The sequence below is a fragment of the Colletotrichum higginsianum genome, chromosome 6 (assembly GCF_001672515.1).
Source record: "Colletotrichum higginsianum IMI 349063 chromosome 6, whole genome shotgun sequence".
NCBI classification, from domain to species: Eukaryota; Fungi; Ascomycota; class Sordariomycetes; order Glomerellales; family Glomerellaceae; genus Colletotrichum; species Colletotrichum higginsianum.
The window spans coordinates 1,362,906-1,378,332 of record NC_030959.1 but is presented as its reverse complement, the minus strand read 5'-3'; the positions used below and the strand labels follow the sequence as shown (position 1 = coordinate 1,378,332).

Here is a 15,427-nt window from a genome sequence, read left to right as displayed (position 1 = left end):
ATCGATACCAGGAGCCAGAAAAAGCCCAGCCACACCCCTGCAGCCGCAGGCGGGCAGGGCCTTATCTTTGGGCTGAGGAGGACCAGAAAGGAACCTGGGTGGGGAGCCAGAGTGACGATTCTGTACCGGCCGCCTGCGAGGGTTCGTGGGCGAAGGTCGCGGTCGTCGGCTTGTATCTCGACGGTACCTTGCAGATTGGACGGAAGAGAGAGAAAGCATCGACGCATCGCCGCCGCCGCGGCGCCAGCATGTGTGCGAGGAAGAGAGAGAGAGAGAGCGAGCGAGAGTCCCTCCTGTACCTTTGCTTCCCCCGACGGGCAACGGATGGAAAACATAAAACCCTCAACCGCCCGCTTCGTCTGCTGCTCTTATCGAACCCCCTTCTCTACTTCCAAATCCATCCTCTCTATCCCACTCTTCTCTATCGACACCTAGATCTATAGATCTTTTCTCCCGCTCGAATCTTTTTGGACCTCGATTGGATCCTGCTCGTATTTTCTTCCCCCAAATCACATCACACACAACCGCAAAAATGGTAAGTTGCTTTCTCTTCATCCATTCCCCACACCCGGCGTCTGTTCGGATCCCGACCCGACAGCGCACGGGAACCCCTCCAAAATGATCACGATGTTTTGGCCCAAGAAACCGAAGACGCAAGATGGCTAACATAACTTTCCCTCCTAGGCGACAGAAGCTGCTTTCACCTCTAGGCCCGAGACTGTGAGATTACACCCACCGCCCGATGACTGAGCCCAGCAGGAGACGCGATCCTGCTGGCAGCTTTGGCGCATCACGAAATAGAAAAAGGGCAACTCCGTGCTGACAACCCGAATAGTTGGCCAAGTACCTCAAGCTTGACCAGAAGGGCCAAATCATGGCCGAGTACATCTGGATCGATGCTGACGGCGAGACCCGCTCCAAGTCGAGGGTAAGTTTGCGACATTCGCCTTGTTCCATTTTGCCCCTCCTTTCCTTTTTCGGTTTCCTCCTTTCCTGGTCTCGGCAGGGTCTTCATCGGTCGCAAACACCACTCAAAGCCGTATAACCCTCCCAGTGAGGATTGTCACCCAGGTCTTTGTTCTGCAACATGTCGCAGGCTGAGAGAGAGTGAGGAATGCTGTGACCCAGGTCCATATTTCCCTCTCTGCCTGCAGCAACTATTGCGACAAGATCTGGGGGGCGCAGTCCTCCGCACTTTGGATACATGTCCCTCTCGGGGGGGGTCACCGTCTCCGAGTTCCGGCTAGAAATAGCGGGCTCAAAGGGTGTTTGCGGCCGAGGGGTAGCAAAGACACGGCATCGATATGCACTGTGGCTTGGCGGGGGGGTCGAAACACCGAGACTTTCTGCCCCTCCAAGTGCGGGTGCGTTGTGGCGGTGGTGGTGGTGGTGGTGAGCAGCCGGTACGTACCGGTTGGCTGTTCAGACCGGACCGGTTGTCTGGCTGACAGGATTCGGTCACGACTCGGTCCTGCAAGGAACCCCACCCCACACAACATATCGATCGCCTGGCCCTTTGCCCCAAGACACCGAGGACCTCCAGCTGCAGGGTTCAACGCCGTAGCTCGGCTATTGGAGGTTCTTGCCAGTCGTATTTTTGCGCCCTTTGGGCCGTCGGCGTGTCTTCGGTGAGCTGGCTAGGGGCCAAGTCGCCGCCGCCGGCCAAGAAGTGGATGACGGTGGACGTCCTCCACAGGCTGCCCCAAAGACCCCAAAACGCATGGGGCCGCTGGAGTACCCGTAGCTCCGCCTGGCATCGTCAGCTTGACGGCAAGGCGCATCGCATGATGTCAGCCTCGGTAGCCAAGTTGGCCCACGAGCTTGGTCGGCTGGAGACGGGTTCAGAAGAAGAGGGGCACTTTCTTTCATGCGCACGCATTTGCGACGTACTGTCGTCCATCGCACAGCACACCAAGCTAACCGTCACGTGCTCATCTAGACGCTCAAGGAGAAGGAGTACACCCCCGAGGACCTTCCTATGTGGAACTTTGATGGTTCCTCCACCAACCAAGCCCCCGGCGACAACTCTGACGTCTACCTGAAGCCCGTCGCCGTCTTCCCCGACCCCTTCCGTGGATCCCCCAACATCCTCGTCCTCGCCGAGTGCTGGAATGCCGACGGCACCCCCAACAAGTACAACTACAGACATGAGTGCGCCAAGCTGATGGAGGCTCACGCCGCCCACGACCCCTGGTTCGGCCTCGAGCAAGAGTACACTCTGCTCGACCTTAGCAACCGCCCCTTCGGCTGGCCCGCTAACGGCTTCCCCGCCCCCCAGGGCCCCTACTACTGCGGTGTCGGCGCCGGCAAGGTCGTCCAGCGCGACATCGTCGACGCTCACTACAAGGCCTGCCTCTACTCTGGCGTCAAGATCTCGGGCACCAACGCCGAGGTCATGCCCGCCCAGTGGGAGTTCCAGGTCGGCCCCTGCGTCGGCATCGAGATGGGTGACCACCTCTGGCTCGCCCGCTTCCTCCTGGCCCGCATCGCTGAGGAGTTCGGCGCCAAGGTCTCGGTCGAGCCCAAGCCCATCCCCGGCGACTGGAACGGCGCTGGCCTGCACTCCAACTTCTCCACCAAGGAGATGCGTGTTGAGGGCGGCATGAAGCACATCGAGGCTGCTATCAAGAAGCTCGAGGGCCGCCACAAGGAGCACATCGCCGTCTACGGCGAGGGCAACGAGAAGCGTCTCACCGGCCGCCACGAGACGGGCTCCATCGACCAGTTCTCTTACGGAGTCGCCAACCGTGGTGCCTCGATCCGCATCCCCAGAGAGTGCGCCGCCAAGGGCTACGGTTACTTTGAGGACCGCCGCCCCGCCTCAAATGCCGACCCCTACAGAATTACTGGTGAGTTTGATAAACCCCCTTCCCGCCTCCGTCCACGGAGCGATGTAATGGTTGGTGTAGCAATGCTAACAACGTCTCGCAGGTATCATGATGGAGACTATTTTCGGTTCCGTCGCGTAAGGGGAGAAGCAAAAGAGAGAGGATGGTATACCCTAGTTCAACGGCTCCCAGCTGTTTTGAATATGCTTTTATCAGCGTGTTACATAGATCAGACAAGGTTATTACGGGTCAATGAGAATTCAAAAACAAAGTTCAAAAATCACCACTTGTCCCTATTCACCCAGCGCCAGCTCGATGTCGAGCTCCATCATACTCAGTCCAAGGTTTGCACAGTCAGTTCGCGATGTCACGACGTCATTCTTGAAGATGCGAGATCGGACACTGCATTCCGAGACGCTTGCGCTCGGAGTGTTCCCCTTTATCTCGTCTTCTTTCTCGTTTTGATAAACGCGGCCCGTGGGGCTCAATGTGCTAGACGCCGCGCGCGGACGCGAACACCCTTTCGCTGTCCTACCGTCGCCGTCGATCGTGACCCGTCCGTACCCTCAAATTACGGCACTGCGGACGGTTCCTCTTCCGAGCGAGTTTTGACCGTTTTTCTTTTGGGGGAAGGGGAAACGCGGTTAACCATTCGTTTGTTCCCTGGCCGCAAATTTCTCATGTTTGAATTTTTTTAAGGTTTGGCGAAATTGGCAGGGAAGGCTTCAGGCCAAGAAAGTGCAAGGGGGGTTAAGACTTTTGTTTTTATTATAGACTTTTTGATGCCCAGCCCCGAAAGAGACTTGGGACGAAGGATTCGGTCGTCCGTCCGTCCGCCAGGCTGCCTCTAAGAGAACGGACTGCGGGCGATGATATCACCGTCTGATGGAGTGAATAGAAACGGGGGGGGAAAGGAAAGAGAAAAGAGAGAACCAAGAGCGTCAAAGTGACGATGACGAGCTTCTGAAGCTGAGGCGAGGACTGCAAGTGTTTTGGCCGCCCTCGATCGAGCTGGATGAGACGTCGTCGGTGAATATTACCTGTACGAGGCGAGGGCCAAGGGTCTGCCTGTCGGGCCTGGCGACGATGGGACGGCACAAGCGGTGAGCGATGTCGTGTCGGTGAAGGAGAGAAGTGAGGCCATCCTAGAAGAAGGTTTCCCGAGGGATGGTTTGGGGCTTAGTTTTTTTTTTTGAGAGGGGGGTGTGTATGGTTTGCGTGGACGTGTGGCGGTGTTGGACGGATGGATGAATGGATGGAACGGATGGCCGTCGGCCTCGTAACCCAGAACACGGGGAATATTGTGTCGTGCATTGGGGACAGCCTCGATGGAGAGAGGGGGGACTCCAACTGCCGACGTTTCTGGTGTGCGTGGTTTGATGCCAAGATGTTTGGATATGGGGTCGGCGGCTGAATCGCGGTGGGTGTGGTGGTTGGTGGTGGTGATTGTCCGGGACGGAGGGGTTCGGATGTTGGATTCGGCAAGGTGGACGGACGGACAGTTGACGGCGCGGTGTCGCGGGGACCTTGAGTTTGATGTTGCGGATGGAGATTTACCGGAATACCGAATGCATGTATTTCCTACTCTTTGCTGCTTTCGGTGGGGAGGTTGGAGTTTGAGCTGTGGCCATGAAACTGGTGATAGCCAAGCTGTCAACTGAGCTTTCTCTGCCTGAAGTTGGAGTCAGGAATGTAAGTAATTGAGTGAAACCATGGAAACTTCATATGCAGCACCGCATTTCCATGATTCTATGAGAACTGTAGATCATACAAGTTGACCAGACCCAAGTAATACGAAGGGCACATTCGAATTCTACAGCTCGGATTTGAATAGCTCGTTCATCCACCCGAGTCTCGTTGTCACCTGCAATAGTTCCCAAGCTTCGAGGTCCCCGGCCCCGCATCTTATCTTATCGCGACAACGTGGGGTGTGCGCTAGGCTAAAAGAAGACTAGCTTCCAAAGAAATTCTCAATTCAGAGATCTTTTTTTTCCCTAGGTAGCCAAACTCCAAAAAACTATCGCCAACGTCCATCACGACGACGACACCCCCCATTGCGCGCTGTCTCTCTCCCTTCGTCTCCATCCACAACAACTTCCTCTCCCGCACAGACGCTACCTTCATAACCTCGATCGACGCATAAGAAGAAAGGGAAGCCCATCCACACAGCACAACATCACAATGGCAGCCCTCGTGGGACCCCTCCCGCAGGTGAAGCTGCCCTCGGGCCCGTCCCCCGTGACGGCCGAGCAGCGCTACTGGAAGTCGTTCAAGAACCAGCTCCAGATCCCTTCGCCGACGTCGTACCCGATCACACACATCTCCTCGACCTCGTCGGACGGCATGTTCGCCGTCACCACCGGCACCCGCGTCCAGCTCTACTCGTCGCGCACCCGCAAGCTCGAGAAGACCATCACGCGATTCGCCGACGTCGCCCGCTCCGGCTCCCTGCGCCGCGACGGCCGCGTCCTCGTTGCCGCCGAGGACACGGGACGCATGCAGGTCTTCGACACCCACTCGCGCTCCATCCTCAAGACCTGGACCAAGCACCGCCAGCCCGTCTGGGCCACCCGCTTCTCCGACGCCCAGCCCACCACCCTGCTCTCCGCCTCCGACGACAAGACGGTCCGCCTCTGGGACCTCACGGCCAACGACCCGACCCACACCTTCGTCGGCCACTCAGACTACGTCCGCTGTGCCGAGTTCTTCCCAGCCACCTCGCCCTCGGGCGTCAGCAACATGCTCGTCTCGGGCTCCTACGACTCCACCGTCAAGATCTGGGACCCGAGAATAGGCACCAACGCCGCCGTCATGACCTTCAAGCACGCCGCCCCGGTCGAGTCCGTCCTGCCCCTGTCTTCGGGCACCACCCTGCTCGCCTCCTCCGGCCCCAACGTCTCCGTCCTCGACCTCGTTGCCGCCCGTCCTATCCACCAGATCTCCAACCACCAAAAGACCGTCACCTCCCTCAGCCTCGCCTCCAACGGCACCCGCCTCGTCACGGGTGGACTCGACGGCCACGTCAAGGTCTTTGAGACGACGGCCTGGAACGTCGTCTCGTCGACAAAGTACCCCTCGCCCATCCTCTCTCTCCGCGTGCTCTCGGCCTCCGACTCGGCCGACCACGCCGACCGCCACCTCGTCGTCGGCATGCAGTCCGGCGTGCTCTCCGTCCGCACGCGCCTCACGGGACCCGAGGCCACCCGCCACAAGGAGCGCGAGCGCGAGATGGCCGCTCTCATCGCCGGCACCCTCGACCAACACGACAGCGTCACCAAGACGCGAAAGCGCAAGGCTGCCGCCCACCGCCGCCTCGAGACCCTAGGCGAGGGCCAGGCTGAGGTCATCGTCGCGCAGGACGCCCGCGTCTCCCGCGCCAAGGAGGCTGCCTGGCAGAAGGCCCTGCGCCACGGCCGCTACGCGAGCGCCCTCGACCAGGTCCTCGACCCGCAGGGCAAAGACCACTCCCCGCTCGCCGTGCTGACGCTGTTGCTGGCGCTGCGACACCGGTCCGCCGTGCGGGACGCGCTCGTGGGCCGCGACGAGAGGACGGTGCAGCCGGTGCTCAAGTGGACGTGCAACCACATCATTGACCCGCGGTACGTGAGCGTCTGTGTCGAGGTCGGTCTCGTGCTTGTCGAGCTGTACGCCGAGTATGCCGCCGCGAGCGCCGAGCTGTTCGAGGGCTTCCGGACGCTGAGGCGCCGCGTCGGGAACGAGGTCGAGAAGGCCCAGCTCGCGTGCGAGACAGGGGGCATGGTGGAGAGTTTGATGATGGGGTCTGCTTGAGGGGGATCGGCCTCTGAATGTTTGGTGAAGGGTTTTTTTTTTCCCTTCTTCTTTTTTTCCTGAAAGATTTTGGTTTGTTTATTTCTTCTGTGTTTTCTGGAATGTCTTGTGGCTTCCGAGACTATCTGGCAATCCTCGATTGATCGTTGTGTATACGCCCGGCGCCTCGCAGTACCCGTGAGAGGATCATGGGGAAGAGGATGACGGACAGGGGGGAGGGAGGGGTTCATGCATGCATGGCCTGCCAGGTTGGGGGAAGGATGGAGGAAAGCTCACGATCCGTCTCCGAGGGACGTCGATTGTGCGACCGGATCGTCTTGGGTCACTGATGCATTGCGATGGCGTTGGGGATCAAAAAAAAGGGGGGTGTGGTGGAGGGGGGGCGAGAGAGTGAGGAAGAAAGCAGACAAAAAGGAGACAAGAGAATAATTGTGTCGATATAGAACGGGTCCTTTACCCGAACCCATCTTACGAGGTGCTGCGGACATGAAAAATTGGAACACCCTCCAGGTCTCTCTGGTTCAACCTTACAAAGACATTGCCCGTCACCTCCCCCTCGTCATGAGATTCCTCATCAGGGGCGGCCGGGGGACATCGCAGAGAGGGCTCCAACAGAGCATGTTGCCGTTGATGTCTCCCCTCTCCCCCCCTTCGAGAGCTCCATCTTTCGTTTCCTCGTACAAGTTATGTCTTCCAACTAGTGGGCTCCTCTCGGACTGAACGAAAGGAGTGTATGTAGACACCCGCCAGACAGAAGAGAGCCCGTCACCCCGCACGCCACAACCCTCGCGGTCAGGGAAGACCGTCCAGAAACTCGCCCAGCAACCTGTTCGTCCCCGCCGCGTCCTCGAGCATGACCCAGTGCCCCGTGTCGAGCACCTCGAAGCGGTACCCGGCCCCGGCCCACGGCCTCGTCATCTGGTCCTGCAGCCCCGCCGTCGTCATCTCGTCCCGCCCGCACCCGACCACCATCACCGGCACCCGGATCCCCTTCTCCATGTCCCTCTCGTCCTCCAACGAGAGGTTGTCCCGCAGCGCCCTGTACCAATTCGTCGGCCCCGTCCACCCGCCCTCCTGGAACACGGCGGTCTTCTCCCGCAGGTAGGCCTCCGTGGCGAAGGCGTCCCCGGCCGCCGCCGCCGCCGCCGGCGCGACCACACGGCCCGCGGACACCCACTCCCTCGCCCGCCCCCGCGGGCCGAGGTTTGCCGCCATCACGCCGGGCGGCGCGTGCATCAGCGACACCACGGACGCGGCCTCGCGGTCCATCAGCGCGACGGCCTCCGGCCCGCCCGCGAAGAGGTCCCAGTACCGGAACCGCTCGTCGCCCGTCGCCGCATCCGCCGTCACGCGGTTGATCGCCTCGACGTCGAACCGCCCGCCGGGCGGGGCGTACCCGACGTCCAGGAAGACGAGCCCCGCGAGCCCGAGCCGCGGCGGCAGGAGGTGGCACAGCCGGCTCAGGAACCAGGAGCCCAGGTCGTGGCCCACGCCGACGACGGCGCGGCCCGCAAGGCCCTCGGCGTCGAGGATGGCGGCGACGTGGGCGCTCATGGCGCGCCAGACGTACTCGCGCGCGTCGGCCGGCTTCGAGGTCCCGCCGTAGCCGAGGAGGTCGGGCGCGAGGACGCCGTAGCCCCGGGACGCGAAGTGCTCGAGCTGCGGGCGGAAGTCGGCCGCGGTGGAGGGGAAGCCGTGGAGGAAGAGCAGGGTCTGCAGGGCCGGCTCGGAGGCCGGGGAGTAGTAGTACTTGTACGTGATCGTGGGCGAGACCTGGAGGGTCTTGGAGGGGAGGGATGATGATGCCATTGTGTCCGACAGTGTCAGCCGTCGATTAGATTGTGCCGTTGGTTTTGCGATACGTTGAGAGAACCCAAATCTTTGGTAGACTACAGTTCAAAAAAACCCCGGTTTCGCGAGACAAGCCCGTTGTCGCCAAACGAGGTCCGGAGTGTTGGCGGGGGCGGCTTATAAGGGATTAATGTCCGAAGCAGAAAGTCAGCGAAATGTTTCCGGCCGGCCTTCGACTAAGACGGTGCCTTACTTGGCGATCCTTCGCTCTCGTCCCCCCCCCCCCCCCCCCCTCATCGGCACAAACGCCACTAGAGTAGGTAGCCTCATCTGTCGCAACACACGGGTTATCGCTAGCTCAGGGCTTTCTTTATTCGCGGGGAAATGTTGCAGGAAATCGCTTCCACACTGCTTTAAAGCCGTCTCCAAACACTTCGTCCGCATCAAATTCGGGTTCATCCCTTGCTCTGTGAAGGTCAGTTCAGGTGTTGATGGCGAAGAAAGGCTATCATAAAATAAAGAAGATATCCGAGCAAGTCAACAATTGAAGAACATCTGGAGTCTTGTGCTATACGGACGCCAGAACTACACTTGGAGCGCATATCTGTTCTTGAAAGTCAATTGAGACATGATTTCTGATAGACTAAACAAACTACTAAACGAAGGTGAATAGTGCGAATTCCAGAAGTGGTAATCCTGCGAACAGGTGAGGGCGATGTTGAACCAGCCCTCTTTATTTGATGAAGCATCCTCTCGCCAGAGATGTTGAATCCCCCCGAATGCCAAAACTACGTCGCAATTGTTCGTATACGCCACCTGCGCAAGCCTTGCTGGTGATCTCTAATCTTTATAGCGAATCTTCCCCTGCTCGATCAACCTGATCAATAGTCACTTCCTCGACTCATAATCTCCTTGCTGGACTCCCGCAGCAGGATCGTCTAGTCGCAGAGTTAGTTGTCTGTCCTGTAGTCTTGGGGGGGACCCCCAAACCAGGGGTGAAACCTACATGCTCAAACTGCGAGGAGTACGACCCCTTGATGTCTGCCAGCGGTGCGTACGACTCAAGTACGCCGTTCGAAACCAGACAGTTCAACTGTGAGACATCACCTCATTAGCAGGGTGACCTTCCAACGTCGCCAGATATGGAACACCGGAAAACTCACCCCGGCCAAGTAGCGCGCCAGTCCAAGACGGCCCAGGTAACGTCGGCAGAAAACAATGCTCCCGAACTGCTCCCTGATTGTCTTGTACAGGCGGTTCGCAGAGGCGAAGGGCAACCTCACCTGCGCGGGAGCGTCATGCTGCAGCCCGTACCCGTAGACGCCGACCTGAAAACACACAATCAGCCGATCACTCTCTTCTTGAGTGCCTTCTCAATGTGTACGGAATTACTCACATCGTCATACAGCTTGCCGCGGCCCGTCGTCCCAAACGTCTCAATGGCAAAAATCTCTCCCTCCTCCATCTTGGTCTGATCGTTGTTCCGGATGAAGGGAATCGACTTGCCGCCGTGGATTCGGTAGCGCTTGATGTCGTGGGCGCAGATGTTGCGCACCGCCCGGACAGGGTATGTCTTGCCGCGGATCTCGACCTCGTAGCTCTCCATCGCCTCCTGGATCTCGGCGCTGACGTCGCAGATGCGGACGTCGATCCCAGCAGCCTGGGAATAGTTAGTCATCGTAGCAGTAGGGTTTGCGAGTGTGCGCGTGACACTCACCTTGATACCCGAGTTCGTTGCATCTCTAGCCGCGGCTAAGAGGTTGTCGTACGTCGGGTCGAAGCTCATGGTGAAGGCGCTATCGACGATCCACCCGTTGACCTGCACGCCGTAATCAACCTTCATGACGTCTCCGTACTGCAGCACGACGTCCTTCTGTCCGGGGTTCGGCGTGTAGTGCGCCGTCTCATTGTTGAGGCACAGCCCCGTAGGGAACCCCATGCCAGACCGTAGATTGTCGCCGGGCTCGATTCCCTGGTTCGCCAGCAGCGAGCGCACGCCGTCCTCGATGCCAGTCGCGATATCGAGGAGCGTCCAGCCGGGCTTTACCGTCTCCTGGACCCAGTGACGGACCTGGCGGTGCACCTCGGCGGCCTTGCGGTAGTCGTTGAGTAGCTCCGGGTCTTCGAGGTGCCGGCGGCTCAGGTAGCGCAGCTCCGCGGCTGTCGTGCGGGACGTGTTCACGGTCGCGGGAGGGGCCTTGTCGTAGGCGAGATACTCGCCGGCTGGGTATTCCCCGGAAGGGAAGATGTCGGTCAGCGGCACCCTCGGGGGCGATGACTGCTGCTTTTTAACGGCAGCAGACTTCTTCTTCTTCTTCTTTGGCTTCTTTTTCTTCTTCTTTGGGCCGTCATCAGTCTTCAAGGGTCTGGAGCCAACGTCATCATTGTCTGCTTCGTCGTCATCGTCATCGCCCTGGTCTCCAAGACTGGCATCACCATCGCGGGAGAGGTGTGCGCCGCGAGGTTCCCCGCCGGCGGAGGAAGAGCTGGCTGAGAGTGGACCGCCTGAGGATAGAATGTAAGTATTTATCACACGCAAACACGGGTCTACCGATCACCATACCATTGCCTCCAGGAATCTGGTCATCAGGTGTTTTGGAGCCCATTCCGACATGAAAGGCTGGACTGCCGGATTGGAAGATGGTGCAATGATGGAGTAGAAAGAATCTATATGGGAAGGAAGAGAGGATGACGAGAGTGAGGAGAGGGTCGAGCAGAAGAGCGCCTTTTTATTTCCTTACGAACAACGAGAGGCAAAGAGGTGGTCAGATTTTTACGCGGTGCTTGTCAATCAAAGGGCGTGGGGGCGGTTGTCAACCGACGTCTGTGGCTGACGGGCTGTTGTTGTGAGAAAGTGAAGCCGAAGTTCGATGGCAAGACTAAACGAAACCGACATGATTTCCCGAAGCAGGCGCGGAACCGCCTTCCCCTCAGGAGGTTTTTGTCGCCTAAACGAGCCCGCACCTGTTTCTCAATGGCGGGCGGTCGCAGTCGAGATAGGTGAGGGAACCGTTTCGTAAATTGCGTCTTCTGTCTCTGATAAAGCTCTCTACTGTCGTTAAGCCAATCCCTAGCTGACGCATAGTCGCTGGAGTATCGTATAAGGACGATCTCGCTAAGATGAGAAATTGTTCACGTGGTCTACGGATGGTCTAGATGGCTCTCTGTATTTATCTACATCAATGAGGGAGAACACTTCGTGAGACACTTGCACGGCTATCAGGGCGCCCCAAAACCAGCTTATGTCCCACAAATAAATCACATGTTGACGGGGGGACGTCACGATAGACGCTGATGAGCAAAGCCTACATTTTGAACGTGGAGAAATCGAATTCCGGCTGTTTACAGCATTGCCAAACCATCCTATCATGTCAAGACCACTCCGTAGCCCAAGCCATGTTCTGCGCTTTATTCACTCAAACCCTCGCCCCATGCAATCCTGAAAACCCAATCCCGCATCCGGCAAATAGAGTACAAATACATGACCACCCGTGTGAGAACGCCGCGCCGTGAATCATGTGCGACCGTCGCTCAGTAGTGCCGATGACGCCTGGAGCGACCGGCGCCTATGTCGATACGGCTCATTTCCTGCATCAGCGCCCACTCGTTGTCGCCGTTCGCGCCGCTCATGACGGGCAGAGGGACCTTGGCAGGGATAGGAGGTGCGTTGCCGCCATAGGTCCCTCCCGGAGAGCTGCCGTACTGTGGCGCGTGGTTCTCGCTGGGGTAATCCCAGGTGCTCGCCCTTGGCAAGCGCGGCGGTGTGAAGTCACTACCGCTGCCCTGGTAGTTGTGTGAAGAAATGGGAGCTAGGGGGCTGGATCCCGCCGGCGACGTCGAAGGAAGAGCTGACGTGCGCTGCGTCTTCTTCTGGAGCCGGTTCCGGCTACCATTGTTCATAGTAGGGGGGGTGCCGGGGATGTGGTACGGCTCCGATCCGTACGTCACAGGTGAGGAGGCTTGGGACTGGGGCCGGGCTGCAATACGAAGCTGACGACGGCCGCTCGTGGGCATGGGCTGAGCACCGGCAGGAGACGCCCGTGATCGGGTGGAAGCCGAGGCCGGTGTCTTGGGGCCCTTGGGCTCCGGCTCCGGCGCCCACGTGTCCATGGGGAGATGATCCGAAGGGTCAATCTCACGTCCGTCGTGGGTAATGATCTTCTCGTTCGGATCAGGCCTCGAGATGTCGCTGTTGGTCGTCGACACCGCTGGGTTGAGCATGTCATATGAGTCGGGGCCGAACGGAATACCGGACAGCCTTCGATGATCAGACGGAGGCGGCGCGGGACTAACAGACTTCCGCTTGATCGTGTGCTGCGTTTGAGGATTAGGAGAGATGCCTCGCGACCTCATGTGCTGTGGAGGAGGCTGAGGTGAAACGCCCCTTCTGGCTGCGGGGTTCGGCGAGGCGCCTCGTGCCGTCATGGGATTGGGAGAAGACCCCCGGGCCATCATGGGATTCGGTGAAGAGCCTCGCGCCATCATAGGATTGGGAGAGGCGCCTCGTCCCCTCATTGGGTTCGGCGAAGGGCCCCGCCCCCTGTTCATGTCGGGTGGAGGGGCACCATATGTTGACGACCGGGAGTTGTATCCCGGTGGGACGTATGTCTGGTTTGAGTAGTTGACGTCGTACCCAACAGGCTCGCTATGATGCCTTCCGCGGGTTGGGGCCGTCGTACTCTGATCAGTGTAGCGCCGTTGCTGGCGTCTCTCGTCGTAGATGCGGTCCGAAACCTCTTGCGAGATGGCGTGATCGACGCCCGGCACCAACGAGGCCGGTACGGCGGGCATGCCGTGGGCCGTGATCTCGCTACCCGACAGCTCAGACCGCTGCGGTGTGAACTGGTTCTGGCTGCGAGAGTGCGAGTGATACGGCGATCCGTCCATCGGGCTCGGAGCGAAATCCCGCGTCGCTATGGGAGAGACTTGCTGACGACGAGCCATCTCGTCGCCCCTGGGATACGGCTGCGGGGAAGTGCTGTAGTGACCCGGCGATACGTTCCCTCTGCCAGCAAGTACCAGCTCATCGCCTCTCAGCTGATAATCTTGTTGATAATCTGGCTGTGGCGAGGTGCTGTAGCGGCCAGGAGAAGCGCCGCCTCGGCCTGCGAACACCAGTTCGTCCCCTCTTGGCTGGTAATCCGGACGAGGCGAGGTGCTGTAGCGGCCCGCCTGAGACGTCTCGTCCCCTCGCGAGTAGCCAGGTTGCGGCGAGTGTCCCCGCTGGCGAGAGGAGCCGGCACTCCCTCTGCCCCCGATGTTCAGGGGCGCGGGACTAGGTACTTGGTCGTAGCCCTGATCATGTGACATCTCGTCATACTGCGGCGTGTGGGAGTTGCGGCGATGGGATACTTGCATAGATTGTTCCTGCTGCAGTTGTTGCTGATGGTGCAGTTGTTGCTGGTGCTGCTGTTGCTGGTGCTGTTGCTGGTGATAGTGATGCTGTTGCGACTGCTGTGTTGGTGGAGGAGGAGGAGGCTGGTTTTGTTCCTGGCTCTCCTCATACTGAGGTGCACGTGAGATCCTTCGTTGATGAGCATTTGCAGAAGTGTTGGGCGTCTCTGGCACGTCTTCCACCGTTGGCTGCATTGATCTGTACTCTACGTGAGCGTCGTACGAGTGATGCCTCGGAGGGGGCGGCTCGTGATGGTGATCCTCGGGCGCCGGAAGCGCGTTGGTGACGGCGGGAGCCGAATCGAAGCCGCGGTAGGTGGGCCGTCCGGGGTACGCTGCGGGAGAAAACGACATGCGATGTGCCTCATTTCGGAGGACATCTTGCCTCATGGCACCCGCCGACTTTGGCGGAGTGTCGTAGGCACTCCTCACCACCATGTCTTGGGAGTTACCACGGCTTCTATGAGCGGGCGGAGGTGGCGGACGATCATCCTCGACAGAGGGTGCCTGCCGCTGATCCTCCAAATAGAGCATTTCACGGGGCGGCTCGGAGCCCTGGCGATAGTGGACCTGGTTGACGATTTCCTGGGATGAAAACCTTGGGCTGTAGTCTCTGTCGTCGTACTGGGAAGAGGGACTCTCGTAGCGCTCGTGTCTCGGCGTGTGCTGTGGTGTCACTTCGGCAGGGTGCGGCGAGGCACCTTGAGGCGACTGCGCAACCAAGTCTTGCTGACTGGGGCGAGCCGCGGGGGCCGGGCTGGTGTTGTATTCAATGGCTTGCAAGGGCGACTGCGTCGGCACCTGGACTGGCGGCAACTGCTTTGGGCCCTTGGGCATCGGGCGCGATCCCGAGAGACTTGCCTCGGGAGCTGGAGGGGTAGGAGTGCTCATTTCCTTGGGGCCCCTGGGGCCGCCGGTACGGGGCGGGGTCGGGGCTTGGTCGGGAGACGGGGCGGCGGGCGTTTCGCCTGTGAAAGGATCGGACGGTAGCGGACGACGCTTGATCTGCTTACGGGGGATAGTGCCATAGTGGTTCTCGACGGGCTCCGCGTCGACGGGCTTGGGCTTCGCAACGGGCTTTTCGGGTTTCGGACGCTGATCGTAGTATGTAATTTCCATGCGCACCTCGCCAGCGTACTTCCCCTTGAACATTAAGTTGCGCCAGATGTCGTTTTGGCCGCCGCCAGGCACAATGATGTCCCTCAGATCGATCCATGTCTCTCCGATGAGATCCGTCTTCTTGTCGTCGTGGAACACCGACACCTTGAGCTGGTAGTAGTCTGGCGAGTCGTGGACAGCAAATCGAAGCTCCTGGTCCCTAGAGAATTGGGGATTAGTATTGGTATGAAGGCTGTGGGCTCTCCAGAGGGAGAGAGTAGGAGCAATTACCATCGGGGAGTCTGGCCTCCGCGAACGTCTGTTGTCGTCCTCTTTGCTTCCTTGCCGAGTCGTGCGGCGCAGTAGGGATCCTGCTTTCCAATGGTCTTGCGGTTGGGCAGGTTCTTCGCGCGGTCGACAATGGCGACCAGGGTACCGATCAAGGGCCCGTCGACGCTGGGGTCGGCGAAGATTCCGGCTGTATGCATGCCATTGAGAGGGTGAGCTTTCGACTTGGCGGCCGCCAT

At 59.3% G+C, this 15,427-nt stretch overlaps 5 protein-coding genes across 5 annotated transcripts; 2 read left to right on the top strand and 3 right to left on the bottom strand.

Annotated features, from left to right (window-relative positions):
• Nucleotides 1–532: 532 nt before the first annotated feature.
• Nucleotides 533–2,969, top strand: CH63R_08842 (Glutamine synthetase; the record flags this gene model as incomplete). Its single annotated transcript, XM_018303816.1, has 6 exons — nucleotides 533–535; nucleotides 685–720; nucleotides 836–928; nucleotides 1,479–1,886; nucleotides 1,940–2,849; nucleotides 2,932–2,969. The coding sequence occupies 6 exons, from the start codon at nucleotides 533–535 to the stop codon at nucleotides 2,967–2,969; spliced, it is 1,488 nt and encodes a 495-aa protein (XP_018155839.1).
• A 2,040-nt stretch (nucleotides 2,970–5,009) lies between these two features.
• Nucleotides 5,010–6,617, top strand: CH63R_08841 (WD repeat domain-containing protein; the record flags this gene model as incomplete). The annotated part of the gene is made up of 1 exon (XM_018303815.1): nucleotides 5,010–6,617. One exon carries the CDS (start codon nucleotides 5,010–5,012, stop codon nucleotides 6,615–6,617), a length of 1,608 nt encoding a protein of 535 aa, XP_018155838.1.
• A 792-nt stretch (nucleotides 6,618–7,409) lies between these two features.
• Nucleotides 7,410–8,426, bottom strand: CH63R_08840 (putative Epoxide hydrolase; the record flags this gene model as incomplete). The annotated part of the gene is made up of 1 exon (XM_018303814.1): nucleotides 7,410–8,426. The coding sequence occupies one exon, from the start codon at nucleotides 8,424–8,426 to the stop codon at nucleotides 7,410–7,412; it is 1,017 nt and encodes a 338-aa protein (XP_018155837.1).
• An 863-nt stretch (nucleotides 8,427–9,289) lies between these two features.
• On the bottom strand, nucleotides 9,290–11,014 carry CH63R_08839 (Methionine aminopeptidase 2; the record flags this gene model as incomplete). Its single annotated transcript, XM_018303813.1, has 6 exons — nucleotides 9,290–9,346; nucleotides 9,415–9,501; nucleotides 9,572–9,736; nucleotides 9,805–10,068; nucleotides 10,126–10,913; nucleotides 10,972–11,014. 6 exons carry the CDS (start codon nucleotides 11,012–11,014, stop codon nucleotides 9,290–9,292), a joined length of 1,404 nt encoding a protein of 467 aa, XP_018155836.1.
• A 925-nt stretch (nucleotides 11,015–11,939) lies between these two features.
• Nucleotides 11,940–15,427, bottom strand: CH63R_08838 (C2 domain containing protein; the record flags this gene model as incomplete). The annotated part of the gene is made up of 2 exons (XM_018303812.1): nucleotides 11,940–15,120; nucleotides 15,192–15,427. The coding sequence occupies 2 exons, from the start codon at nucleotides 15,425–15,427 to the stop codon at nucleotides 11,940–11,942; spliced, it is 3,417 nt and encodes a 1,138-aa protein (XP_018155835.1).